This window comes from Canis aureus, chromosome 2 (assembly GCF_053574225.1).
Source record: "Canis aureus isolate CA01 chromosome 2, VMU_Caureus_v.1.0, whole genome shotgun sequence".
NCBI classification, from domain to species: Eukaryota; Metazoa; Chordata; class Mammalia; order Carnivora; family Canidae; genus Canis; species Canis aureus.
In genome coordinates this window covers 25,716,512-25,730,464 of record NC_135612.1, presented here as the reverse complement: position 1 = coordinate 25,730,464, position 13,953 = coordinate 25,716,512, and the positions used below count along the sequence as shown (strand labels likewise).

The 13,953-nt window shown below is 36.3% G+C and overlaps 1 protein-coding gene across 17 annotated transcripts in view; it reads left to right on the top strand.

The window, feature by feature from the left end:
- ATG10 (autophagy related 10) overlaps positions 1-13,953 on the top strand; it is a 221,747-nt gene that overhangs the window by 54,239 nt on the left and 153,555 nt on the right. For 13 of the 17 annotated variants that reach the window (XR_013361884.1, XR_013361879.1, XM_077866184.1 and 10 more), the window contains one exon: positions 2,585-2,692. Coding sequence is in view for 15 of the 17 variants with exons in the window: in XM_077866184.1 (XP_077722310.1) it covers positions 2,585-2,692 (108 nt within the window). In the remaining 2 variants the exon portion in view is untranslated. Of the gene's footprint in view, positions 1-1,625; positions 1,822-2,584; positions 2,693-13,953 lie in introns of all 17 variants that reach the window. The other 4 variants (XM_077866213.1, XM_077866221.1, XM_077866231.1 and 1 more) reach the window with 1 other exon arrangement.

Genomic DNA, 13,953 nt, shown 5'->3' with positions numbered 1-13,953 from the left:
CAAAATGTATAAGTTTAATGAAATAATAAAAGGAGATAGTATTGGGGTACCTGAGTGGCTCAATCAGCTGAGTGTGGGACTCTTGGTTTCTGCTTGGGTCATGTTCTTAGTGTCAGACATTGAACCTCCTATGGGCTCTACACTGGCACAGAGTCTGCTTGAGATTCTTTCCCTCCCTCTCTGCCCCTCCCCCTGCTTATGAGTGCATGTGCTTTCTCAAATAAATAAAAAAATATTTTTTTAAAGGTGATAGTTTTGGATACCTGATAGCTTACCTTACAGGGAGGAATGATACTTAAATATTTAGCCATCCATGGCAGTGGAATCAACCAATCAGAATAAGTTGGGTCCAGCCAAAAGAACTGGTGCTGATCAGGACCAACCAGCAAGGTTCTTTTATAGGAGGGCTGGTGGGATGTCCAGCTAACTGGGAGGCATTGTAAATATGCCACCAAGTTTATTGGAAAATATAGTTCCTGCATTACTTTCTTAGAGCTACCATAAGAAAGTACTATGAACTGAATGACTTAAATTTATTCTCTTCCTGTTCTGGAGGTTGGGAGTTGAAATTCAAGGTGTTTACAGGACCATGCTCCCTCTAAAGGCTCTAGAGAAGAACTTTTCTTTGCCCCTTCTAGCTTCTGGTGGTTGATGGCAATTGTTGGCATTTTTTGGCTTGTAGATATACCACTTCAGTCTGTGCCTCTGTCTTCCCATGGCCTTCTCCCCTGTGTATCTGTGTCTCTGTAGCCAAATTTTCCTCTTAAGAGGACACTAGTCATATTGGATGCAGAGTCTACCTTGTTCCAGTATGACCTCATCTTAACTTTAGTACATTTGCATAGACCCTGTTTCCCAAAAGGTCACATTCACAGGACAGGGATTATGAAGGGACATTATTTAACCTAGTACTGTTACTTAAAATCCAATGCTCTTACATAGTTGGCATGACACAATTTTTAAAAAATATTTATTTGTTAATTTTATTTTTTATTTATTTTTATTTTTTTTATTTGTTAATTTTAAAGAGGGGGGAGGGGCAGAGGGAGCGAGAGAGAAAGTCTTAAGCAGACTCTGAGCTGAGCACAGAGACTGACATGGGCTTGATCTCACCACCCTGATATCATGACCTGAGCTGAAGCCAAGAGTCAGACGCTTTGACTATGCTACCCAGGTGCTCCAGCATGACACAAATTAAAAAAAAAAAAAAATCAATGTTAAGTCATTTACAAACACTGTAAATTTTTTCTTCCCTTATTGTGTTGTTAAAAACTGAGTTTTTAAATCTTAGTAAAAATATTTAAGTGAATTATGAATTATTTTAGTTGGAATGCTATTCTGTATTTTTGTTACTGCATCAGATTAAGTAATCACATCTTCCTTAATTACAGCTAAATTCTGTTAAAATGTGAGTGTTAGTGTGACAATTGGTGGAGAATTAATAATATTCATTGATAAGTGAGTACATGTATAAGGAGGTATTACATTTTTATACATGACTTTGTTGAATTCAACCAAGTTTTGCTTAAAAAAATGGAACTGATGATGATTAGATAAACATTATCCATTAGCATATTTAATTTTTTTAAATTTTTAAAAAGATTTTATTTATTTATTCATGACAGACAGAGAGAGAGACAGAGAGAGAGAGAGAGAGAGGCAGAGACACAGGCAGAGGGAGAAGCAGGCTCCATGCAGGGAACCCGACGTGGGACTCGATCCCGGACCCCAGGATCATGCCCTGGGCTGAAGGTGGCACTAAACCGCTGAGCCACTGGGGCTGCCCCCATTAGTGTATTTAAGAGCAAGTATAAGAAAGAGGTGAGAAGTACAACTGATAAAGGGCTTGGAAATTATATCTTCTAAGGAACATTTGAAAATGGTGGTAATTGTCTTCAAGTCTTTGAAGAATAACTTTATAGAGAAGAGTTTCGACTCTGGAGGGCAGAATTAAAACCAGTGAGTTAAAGTTAAAGAGAAACATTTCAGTGCATTATAAGATAATATTTTCTCTATGTACCATGCACCAAAACAGAGGTGGTGGTCATAAAAGGGAGTAAAGGAAAGGTTCCTGGACGTGCTTAGGCAGGTGCTGCATAATTACCTCCCTGTGATGTTGTAATGGAGATCTTGCCTTGAACAAGAAATTAAAGTGGAAGGTCCCTTCTAGCTTCAAGATCTGTTGCAAATCCTCTTTAAGTTTCTTTCTATATAGGCAATGAAATCAATATTAATATGTCACAAAATATTTTTATAAGTTTAAATGCTTTTTAGCAGCTACCAACTGCTAAAGTTTTGAACTATGACTTCTATGCTATGGACTGCTTAGAAGAAAAAGGAGGGGGGATATCTAAGAGAAGAGGAAATATTAGTAAGTGATAAAGGTAGGGGATTAAAATTTACATCCAATGAGAGCTTACTCTGTTCAGAGTTTATTGAATGGATTTATATATCCATATTATCTCCTATCATTTAATATACTTTTCTTTACTCAGCTTTAAATTTATGAGAAACTGTAGTTCTTAAAATGATGTTTTCTTAAGATAATTGGCATTTTCTTTTGTATTCTTTGTGTGGAACACAGGACTGTTCTGAAGGCTACATGTGCAAAACACATTTTCAAATTAAACCTGGGATGCCGATGTCACCTCCAGGAACATCTGCCCATATACAGACATGTCTTCCCATGGAGGTAAGTGGTTTACTATATCATATTCTCCTTTTCAGTCTTTGTGAGTATAAATTAAACAGTTTTAATCTGTTAAATATATATTTGAAAAACATAACTGGCATTGGATCCTGGGCCTGCTGTAGGGAGAGAATTGAACATCATGGGTTAGAAGGTATTTTCTTGTATAATATTGAAAGCAGAAATTGTGGTAAAGTTAAGATCCACTTTGAGTCTATGCAGACTGTGGATTAGAAGACCACAGATACCTTCTGTTGCCTGTTGATTTTTCCCCAGTGAGATCCTCCCGGGACAATACAGATCTGTCCCTCAGCTGATTAATACATGGCAGGAGACCTCTTTGCCTAGTCTGTCCTTAACTGTTTTCTCCCATGTCCTTTAAAATATGCTGGATCTAGGTCTCATTCCTTAGGGGACTTTAACCTTGACTTGAAAATCTTGCTATATTAAATTTTAATAAGGTGCTAATGGCTTAGTGGTTTTCTGGGATACTTTCAATTTTATTTTTATCAAAATGCAAATAGCCGTCTTATATTGCTATTGTTAATAAGAATTTTTATATATCCATGGCAAAAATAAACAATAAAGAAATACATAGAGTAAAAAAACCTCCCATATGTCCTTTAACTGGAGGCAGCCACTATTAATATTTTAGTAAATATACTTCTCCACATTTTCTTTTTTAAAAAAATATTTATTTATGTATTTATTTATTTATTTGAGGGACAGAGAGAGTGGAAGAGAGCACAAGCCAGGGAGAGAGAGAAGCAGGTTCCCCACCAAGCAGGCAGCCCTACTCTGGGTCATGACTTGAGCGAAGGCAGCTGCCTAACTGACTGAGCCATCCGGGTGCCCCAACACACATTTTCTATCATACACACACTCACATATTTTTTGTTTGTCCAATGAACAAGTCATGTATCATGGAGATCTTTCCATGTCAGTAAATGTAGGATTCCATAGTTCTTTTTAATTGGCTTCATTGTGTTTCATTCTGTGGCTATACCATAATTTTGTAGAGCCCATTCTGAAGTAAAATACTTCAGTAAGTAAAATGGGAGAGGGCACTTTTCTTGTGAAGGAAGAGCCCCTTTCCAGGACCTGTTAAAGTAGACCCATTTGCCAATCTAGCCCTAACCCTCCCTCTTCCCTGCCCATGTAGGATACTGGCCTAGAGATGACTCTTGCCAATGTGATTCAGTTTTTGCAAGTTATTCTTGAGGGTATTATGTTTGGTAATAAGCTAAGTGCCCCTGGGTGGGCACTCAAATCCTGATTACTGCTTCTTAGTTCAAATAACCAACATCAAATCTGAGGCTGAGCATGTTAGGAAGCTTTTAAATTCATTACATATTGACTTAAAAATGCACATGGAAATGGTGATTTAAAAGATGAATTACCAGTTTATGCCTAAAACGTTGGCAGAGATTTGAAAAGCACTAAAAAGTGGTGTTGACAGTGTGAGGGAACTGACACTTTCTGGTTGATGTTTTAACTTCACAGAGTATAAAGATGGGCACATACTATGAACAATTTATTCCAATTCTAGGAATTAACCTCATCAAATACAAATCTTTTCAACATTTTTCATTTTAAACATTTTCTAAAAAATTTCAAATATGGCCCCACATCAGGCTCCCTACTCCATGGGAAGCCTGCTTCTCCCTCTCCCTGCTACTCCCCCTGCTTTTGCTCTCTGTCAAATAAATAAATGAAATCTTAAAATTTTTTTTTCAAACATGAAAAAGTTGCGAAAGTTTTGCAGTCAATGTCCATATCCTCCTAGATTTTTTCATTAACACTTGCTGTGTTTGCTTTATTATATGTCTGTCCCTCTATTCATCTATTTTTACATCTTATTTTTTATTTTATTTTATTTTAAAGATTTTATTTATTTATTCATGAGAGACATGAGAGAGAGAGAGAGAGAGAGAGGCAGAGACACAGGCAGAGGGAGAAGCAGGCTCCATGCAGGGAGCCCAACGTGGGACTCGATCCCGGGTCTCCAGGATCACGCCCTGGGCCGAAGGTGGCGCTAAACCCCTGAGCCACCCGGGCTGCCCTACATCTTATTTTTTAATTCTTTTACCTCAAAGTAGATTGCAGACAAATACTCATAGAATAATTAGAAATGCATACAGAGATTTACCTGTAAGTACATTCATTTTAATATTATGTATACTAGGAAGAAATGGGAACTGCTGAGATGTATAATAATGGATTGGTTAATTATGGCACATTTTTATGATGGCATTTTTGATTCAGTATGCTTGGAATATGGCGTGAGAGTTTGCAGTTCTAACAAGTTCCCAAATGATGCTGCTGCTGCTGGCCCAGGGTCCCATTTTGAGAGCTACTGCATTGCTCTATGATTAGAATGCTTAGCATATTTGAGATGCTGCACAGCTGAGATGGTTAGTTAATATAATGTATGACAGAGTCGATATTGCAATAATCTTGGTGGGATGAGAGATGTCTCAGGTTGGGTTTGCCAGAAGCAGAGTCTATGATGGAGGTGCCTGTTCAAGTGTATTGTTAGGGATGAGCTTGTAGAAGAAAGAGAGTGACAGAAGCAGGATAGGACAAGAGATAAAAGCTAAAGAAGAATGTGGTCTCCGCTAGAAACCAGCTTGGGTCTGATCCCATGGGAAGGTCTGGAGCACAAAGGACACCCAGAATTAGTTCCACTTTGTGTCATTGGGATTGGTCTTTTGTACTCTGTGACAATTATTGACTTGTCCATCAACCATTGGATGAAGTGGAGTTGAACATAGCTTCCCAAGCAGGGTGGCTCCAGAGTTACTAAGTGACTCTGCTGTGTATTATCAGCTAATGATCAAAACAGCTAAGTGGGTTGGGTGCACTGGCCTTAAGGAGAGCTGGAATGGGTATCAGCAGTTGTCTACTGCCAAAGAGTAATGTGAGACCAACAAAAAGGGATCTACAGGGAAGTATATATTTAAGTTCTATATTTAGATCAAAGGAGGGAGACAGTACTGTTTTGGAAAATCTTTATTTTTCATAGATATATATCATTATGTTAACATGTATTTTATTTTTTTTTTTTGTTTTTTGTTTTGTTTTTTTTTTTGTTTTGTTTTTTGTTTTTTTTGTTTTGTATTTTTTTGTTTTTTGTTTTTGATGTTAACATGTATTTTAAATGAATTAATAAATATATTTTTAACAATTTTAGTTTTAATTGCTAATACAGTGAATGTCAATAGCTAGAACTCTCTAAAACAAGCTTGTTGGGAAAATGGGTTGAGACTAAAATGTTTGAGAACCATTGATCTAGATAAAGAAAATACATTATTATTATCATATGTGAAGAATACTAATAACTAGAAAATATAATAAATACACAAGTAAGAGTTGAAAATAATGAGTTTCTGAAGATAGAACTAGTTCCTGTTTGAAAATTTTTCTAGGTAGTTCTCTCTAATGTTTAGCATTGCCTAGAGTGAAATTGGTCAGTTTGCAAAATTGTATACTCCCTCCCCTTTCGTGATGATATTCAGCAACAGAGTGGATAACCCTCTTTCTGGAGCATCGAGTGGTCATTGCCTGAAATGCTTAGATGCTTAAAACACAAGGCAGCAGATGATGAGTGAGTCAAGTGGGCCGATGGGAAGTACACTGGAGAAGTAGAGATGGCATGACTCATCCAATAGGGGCAGTAGATATGCATCTCCAGGTGGATTTTATTTTTTTATTTTTATTATTTTTTTAAGGTTTCATTTATTTATTCATGAGAGATACAGAGAGAGAGAGAGAGGCAGAGACACAGGCATAGGGAGAAGCAGGCTCCATGCAGGGAGCCCGATGCGGGACTCGATTCCATGACCCCGGGATCACGCCCTGAGCCAAAGGCAGATGCTCAACTGCTGAGCTACCCAGGTGTCCCTCCAGGTGGATTTGAAAGATGAGGCACAGATCTATATTTTTGTGTGTTGGCTTAATTATAACAAAACAAAGCAAAAATTGTGGAGGTCACATAGACTATCCTTACACTCTGCAGATAGTCCTCAGGCCACTGCTGTGGTAACCTAGCCTCTATTATTATAGAAGGGAGTCCTGCATTGTATAAAAGACTAAGCTAGGGGACCTCTGCATTCTCTTCAGAATTTAAAGCCCAGGGTACCTGGGTGACTCAGTTGGTTGAGTGTCTGCTATCAGTGTGGGTCCTGGAATTGAGACCTGTATTGGGCTCCCTGCTCAGCGGGCAGCCTGCTCCTCCCTCTCCCTCTACTGCTCTCCCTGCTTATGCTCTCTTGTTTTCTATCAAATAAATAAATAAATAAATAAAAAAGAATTTAAAGCCCCAAAGTTCCATATCTCTACAATTCCAATTTAAAGATATTCAAAGGAATGCCTCTGTGAATAGTTGTTTCATTTTTGTTTTTTAAAATTTTGGCCATGTATGATGTGGGAAATCAACTCACTTCCTTGTTCTAACCAGAACCAGCTTTCTTGATTGTAGAAAAGTGGCTGGATTCATAATTTTTATGAATATAAGATTATCTACAATGGTATGTAGACGATCACAGGATTTTTAGAATCAAAGCAAAATATAATGGAATATATAAATGAAGTAATTTGTGAGAATCATACTCTATACCATCTTTGAATTTTTAACATATAATTCAAAATGATAGTTAAAAGAATGAGATGATATTCAGAAATCTAGTAAATATATTGGGGTGTTGTTTAGTACTAGTTTAGAGGAATAGGAATTCTTCTAGTCTAATCATAGTAGATAAGAAATTTATTGTTCAGAGTAGTTAATATGATTTGCTTGTGACATTTCTAAGTTTGTGAAATAACAACCAAGACTGGCAATTTTTGAACAAGATATTTTCTTTAGCAGTGACCGAAAGAAATCCATTGCCTTAATTTAAAATCTTTGATATAAATGAATATTTTCACCAGGACCCAACATAACCAGCTCTGGTCTTTGAAATATCTTATGTAACATTTACTTCCATAAATAGATATTGGTGTTAATACTTCACTTTATCACCTTATGATTTTTGGGATTTAAATGAATACTTTTCTTAGATAAATTAAGTTTTGATCATTTATTTAACAATAGTAAGAAACATTTAATAATTGGTCTGCTTTAACAAATATGATGTTTTTGTAATTGAAGCCTTACTTATATATATTAAATAATTATTTAAAAATGGAAATGGGAACACAAGCTTAATTTTTTGATGAAAATTTGTCATTATTAAAATGATATGTGTATATTATTGCAAAATAACTGCCAAACTTTAAACATATTTTGTAAGACTCTAGATTAACTCATTAGCTAATAGATTGCAGTGACTAGTGTGGAGAAACAAGGTGATAGTTTTCTATAATGTATAGCATTAAGCCACTCTTTTTTTTTTTAAAGATTTTATTTATTTACTCATAAGAGACACAGAGAGAGGCAGGGACATAGGCAGACGGAGTAGCAGGCTCCCTGTGGGGACCCCGATGTAAGACTCAATCCCAGGACCCTGGGAACACAACCTGAGCCAGAGGTGGATGCCCAACCACTGAGCCCCCTAGGCATCCCACATTAAACCACTCTTAATAAAAGGAAACAATGAGATGAATATTCAACATGGGTATTGACTGTTAATAATCAGTAGTAAAAATGATCAGTGAATGTTTAGAAGTGGAAAATCTCTGATAAATTCTTACCTTATAGAACTAGTTTCTGGCTGACGTTGCTTTGCAGTTTTGTTTTATCTCTAACTTCTTCATTTATGAAATTCTAAATCGTTTTGATAGAATGGAGATGCCCAGATTTTGCCCTTTGATTAATTCATATCTGATACCTAAACATATTTATTTTAAGTAGGTCAATCATTTTTTATATTACTGAAGTTTGGATTCTTCTGTCTAAGGTTAGATAGCTAACGTTCCATGTCTTCCTCTTGAAGAGGTATTAGAGATGGGTGCAGAGCATATTTTATTTATTCATTTATTATCTTCATTACCTAAGAGCCTCAGGTTGTACCTTCAGATTACATTTTTTAAAACTATGAAAATGATAGAGTCATAAAAATAGCAATAGTATGCTACTGAAAAAAGGATTTTTGTCCTAGGGCCTTGTTGTTCACCAGCTGGGACTTTCCTTAGTCCAGGGAAGGTAAAATATAATAGAGAGCCCTCAACAAAAACAACCTATCATAAATTCCCTGAAGCATATAGCCAAGAATCAGTAACTGGAGATGATCTCAATTGCCGAAAGAACATATTCAAGAAAATGATGATCTTCTGAGGTAACCAGGTCTTCAAATATACTCATTTGCCCTAAGGATTTTAGTGGCTTCTAGGATGAGTTCTATTTTGTATGTCAAAATAGACTCCTATGTCAGAATATTGTGTTTTTTTTTTTAATAATGGAATAAATGACAAGCCACAGTTCTCAGTTGGTGTTAACAATTTCTCTGTAAAGCAACTGCTATTTTTAGACTACAGTATAGACATGTTGGTAAATGTAAATGATGAGTAATAAGCATGATTTTCCCCAGTATATGAAAATGAAATTATTAAAGCAATGTTACACATGGAAGCATGTGTAGTAGTCACTCAGTATTTACATATTGTTATGATGAATCTAATGTTGATAGATAAATGGATTTCTAAAGAAAATAACTATTAATACAGCAGACCCAATCCCACTTCTATGTTTTTCTTGAGATATTTTGAAAAAGTTAAAAGACACAGCAAATATTAACTTTATTTAATTTGGAGTGAAAACATATGGCATAGAGTGATGTGGTATTTGAGAGTGGAGAGTATTGGATATTCTCAAAAGCAATCAGGTCTGATTAGGATTTGCAGCTCTAATAAAATTGTGGACTATTGCACAGGTTATAGTATTTTTTAACCAAATTATGTTTCTTTACTATATGACAGAAGTGTTAACTTACTCTTAGAACTCATCAGAAATTACATATAAAGATGTAGCACTAAAACTGTTTGATCTAATGAAATCTTAGGAGTGTTAAGGCAACTTGGTGTTCTTTTGTTAAGCCAGGGAGTCTACAGGGAAATATTTCACATTCTCCTGACTCTTCCTTTTTCTCCAGGCCCTTGCTACCTGAATAAATATAACTTCACAAAAATTCAGAAACTGTATTGGGTTCTTTGAGAACCTATAACCTAAGTGGCTTCTTAAGATTACTTCTACATTTAAAATTCTCTGTGCTCTATTCACCTTGGCAGAGCAAAGAGAGCATCTAAATTTTGAGAGAAATCAAGTTGAATCAATTCAGGTAGTAAGTAATTCTTTTTCTATTTATCATGCTAGGAAAAAAGTTTTCATAAAGGCACCAGATCGAATCATTGTATTTTAACTCTGCAGCACATTATATCTGAAAGTTTCCTTTATGTATAGTTCTAATATTGAGGGTTTTTTTAAAAATCAAAAGATTACTTCTAGCCATAGCATATGTACTTGAGAGACTACTGAACTGATATTTCTGTAAAAAAATCTCACAGGCTTTCAATGTGGAATGCTTATGTCCACCTGTAAAGGTCTAACAAGAACCAATTGTTTCTGAGAAGGACACTTAATGTATTACTTTAATTGTTCTATTTACATGTTCCTCTCATTTCTTCTAATGAGTTTGAGATGCTTTCCATGAAATAGCTTTAAAAAATATACTTAATGGATTGATAGAAGGCTTCAAGCTTTATTTATTTTTTTTTTAATTTTTATTTATTTATGATAGTCATACAGAGAGAGAGAGAGAGAGGCAGAGACACAGGCAGAGGGAGAAGCAGGCTCCATGCACCTGGAGCCCGACGTGGGATTCGATCCCGGGTCTCCAGGATCGCGCCCTGGGCCAAAGGCAGGCGCTAAACCGCTGCACCACCCAGGGATCCCGGCTTCAAGCTTTATATGGGTCTTTTTTCATGGAGAATTTTTGAGCAGATCTTGATTTTATGATTGAATTTAAAATAAATGAAACTGAAACCGTTATTTTGTACTTCTTTCTCTCCCTTTGATTTTTTTTTTTGAAGCCAGTAGAAATGCCATGTGTGTAAAGGGATACATTGTCTAGAGCTTAAATTGAAAAGGTTAATTAAAAAAATATATTTTCTGGAATGAAAAAATATGTATTAGCATAAATTCCTATGCAGGACTCAAAAACAATGTTGTCATATATTCTAAAGAAATTGATTGTTACAATGGAAATGTGTGATCTCGTGGTGAACTATAATCTTCAGATGTTTAGAGGGTTGTTTTTTAGTAGCTTGAGTGAAATTAGTTACTTTTAGGGATTTTTTTTAACAGTCAGATAAAGATTAACTGTGTATAGAATATTATTTTACTACAGAACCATTGATCAGAACTAGGGCCAGTCATACATGGAGATTGCTACTTATATAAAGTAGCAATATTTCTTCTATAGCCCCCAATATTTCTTCCACTAGTACCTGAGGTTAAAGAGCTTTTATTAAAAATGCAGACGGATTATTTTTCAGGAAGAGAATAAAACGTTTTCAAACTGGATTAGTGGTTCAGAATTGTATTATTAGAGTCTGAGCATTGATCTGGTTAGGTTACTCTGATCTCCACTATGTTCTTAGCATCTAACCTAGTGCCTGGCATATAAATGCCGAAAACTAATATAGTCTGTATTTTGCTTTTTGTGGATTGAACTGTCTAGAATTTTCTCCTAATACACTGCTAACTTAGCTAAAAGTTAGCAATGTTAGGATATTTTATCATTATTAACTTATTGTCTATTTATTAAGCAGCACTTAATTTTTAAAGTGAAAAGCTAAGGGGAAAAACTCTAAGGTGTTAAAGTGTTTTTAACAGTTTTGTTTTTCATTTCATAAATGGGATATGGTGCTTGCAGATTTATTGTTTTAGAGGTATTCTTTGCTCTCAGCACAGTATTAGTCTTTTGCATTTGTGATAATCCTTGAAAAGCTACATCTAGTTCTAGCTGACCCCAAAGGAGCCTTAGAATACAGAAGACAGGTCTGTCTCAGCTATAGTTTAGAGTGGATTGAAAAGAGTAGGAAGGCTGTCAAGCTGGCGGTGTTACATAAAGAACATCCAGATGGATGCCTGAAAGAATGCCTTCTTTGGCTGGTGGGTCAGAGGGTACAGCTGTCTGGCTGATTAAATGTGGTCTCTATACTCTTATTGCTCGTCCCTAGCTTATTTCGAAGGGAAAGACAAGTAGTTGTACTCTGAAAGTGATAAGGCTCTTTCTTGGATGAGATAGCTAAAATGACCACTGATAAATCTGAAGTGACATTATTAGTGCTTTCTTTCCAATAATTATTTATGAAATAGTTCACTCTCAACCTCTCTTTAGGTTTGTTGGATATGAAACAAAGGGGAAATAATATAATGATAATCTCAAACTATGAAATTCTCCTGTTTATAAACCTCCTTATTTTCAACTGTATTTAAACTTTTTCTCCCTTTGAATGTGCTCTGTACACTTTTGTTTTTAAAGATTTTATTTATTTATTCATGAGAGACACAGAGAGAATCAGAGACATAGTCAGAGAGAGAAGCAGGTTCCATGCAGGAGCCCGATATGGGACTCCATCCCAGATCCTGGGATCACGTCCTGAGCCGAAGGCATATGCTCAACTGCTAAGCCACCCAGGCATCCCTGTACACTCTTTTTGTCTCAAGACCCTCAATAACATCAGTCCCTTTTTTTATTTCTCTTACCTTCTTGCTTAGTTTTGACCTTGCCATCTCAGTAACACTCACAACACCTAAGTCCCATGCTCCTATACCTTTACGCCATACTGAGGTTGCCACTTCCTAGTCCTCTTCTATAATCCCAGCTCGCCTCTTTCCTTCACTACCTTATTTCTTGAATAAGTAATCTATAATACCTTCATCTTTGTCACTCATTTCATCTACAACTCTTTTTCTGTTGATACCTATCAAAATCAAGGTATGGAAATTGATTTCTTCTAAGTTACTAGTTACCTTGTAATCACATCTAGTGTTTTCATCCTCCTTGACCACATTGCAACATTTGACAATTATTGACTAGCTCTTTCTTCTTAAATTCTCTTTCTTTTTTTTTTTTTTTTTGCCTCTGTGAGACTGTTGACAAAGGATTATTCTTATTCTAGCAGGTTATTTTCACTATTATTCCATGGCTAATATTTTCCCTAAGTCAGAATCCATGGGTTGTGTTGAAGGTCAACTCATGCAAACACAGATCAATCCAGAGGGCAAGCATGGGGCTGAAAATGAGAAGCCATATCAAGAGTCATTACTATAGAATCTTGGGTAATTACCTCAAGTAAAGCTGCAGTGCCCATAGCATTTCTGTTTGACAGTTGGCATTCTGACAAATCAGACTGACTTAAAAACACATGGTTAGAATCTGACAACAAAAAACTTGAGGACTGGGATTCCATCTGTCCCTCTGTCCCTCTGGCTGCCTTATGAACCCATCGACCAATCTTGGTTTCTACACTGACTCTCAATACTTGGGGAAGAGGCTGTAGCATATGCTGGACATTCTTGAAGTGGGATTCTAACTTCCAAAAATGTTTTTCCAAATCATACTCATTTGGTGACACAGGGTGTTGGAGTTAACCAGCCAGGAGGAGTCTGGTGTCTTTTTTTTTTTTTTTTTCTACCACTTATTACGTCTTGTGTTGTTGGGAATGATACAGAAGGTAGTGGTGGGAAAAAAAGAGAGGCTCTGCCCTAGAAGCAATTTTGGGTGGAACGTGAGAGTGTTAAGACTTTAGATTGGTTTGAGAAGTAATTAGAGTTTTTTTAGTGTGGTTTGTCTATATCTCCTCCTTCTGAGGGGTAGTAGGTTCTCCACATTAGGGCATTAACCAGCTTGCTGGTGTGCCATTAGGTTCCTAAATCTGGAATTTACATTCAAGTTAGTAAGGAGTACTGAGAGTCAGAGAGACAGACCAAGTCAGAATCTGTTAAAGCTGAGATTGAAGCCCCAGGAAGTGCAGTACAAACATTGACACCTCCTTCTTCCCCCAAAGTAAAGGGAAGAGGACCTGAGTGACTGTCCCAAGCAATTTGGAGTGTGCTGGATCTTTTTTGCATTTCATGGATGAGTAGTGTTTGAGTGTGTCAGACATGTTTAAGGGTTAGGCAAGAGTGAAGAGGTAGTGTGGATATGTGGGTAGGAGAATCAGATGAGGTCTATAATTTGAGTGCTTTCTCCTAGCTCTGGTCCTCGTCCCTGTTCCTTGTTTTAGTCTCTTGCTTATTTGAGGGTAACTGGTGAGTCTTT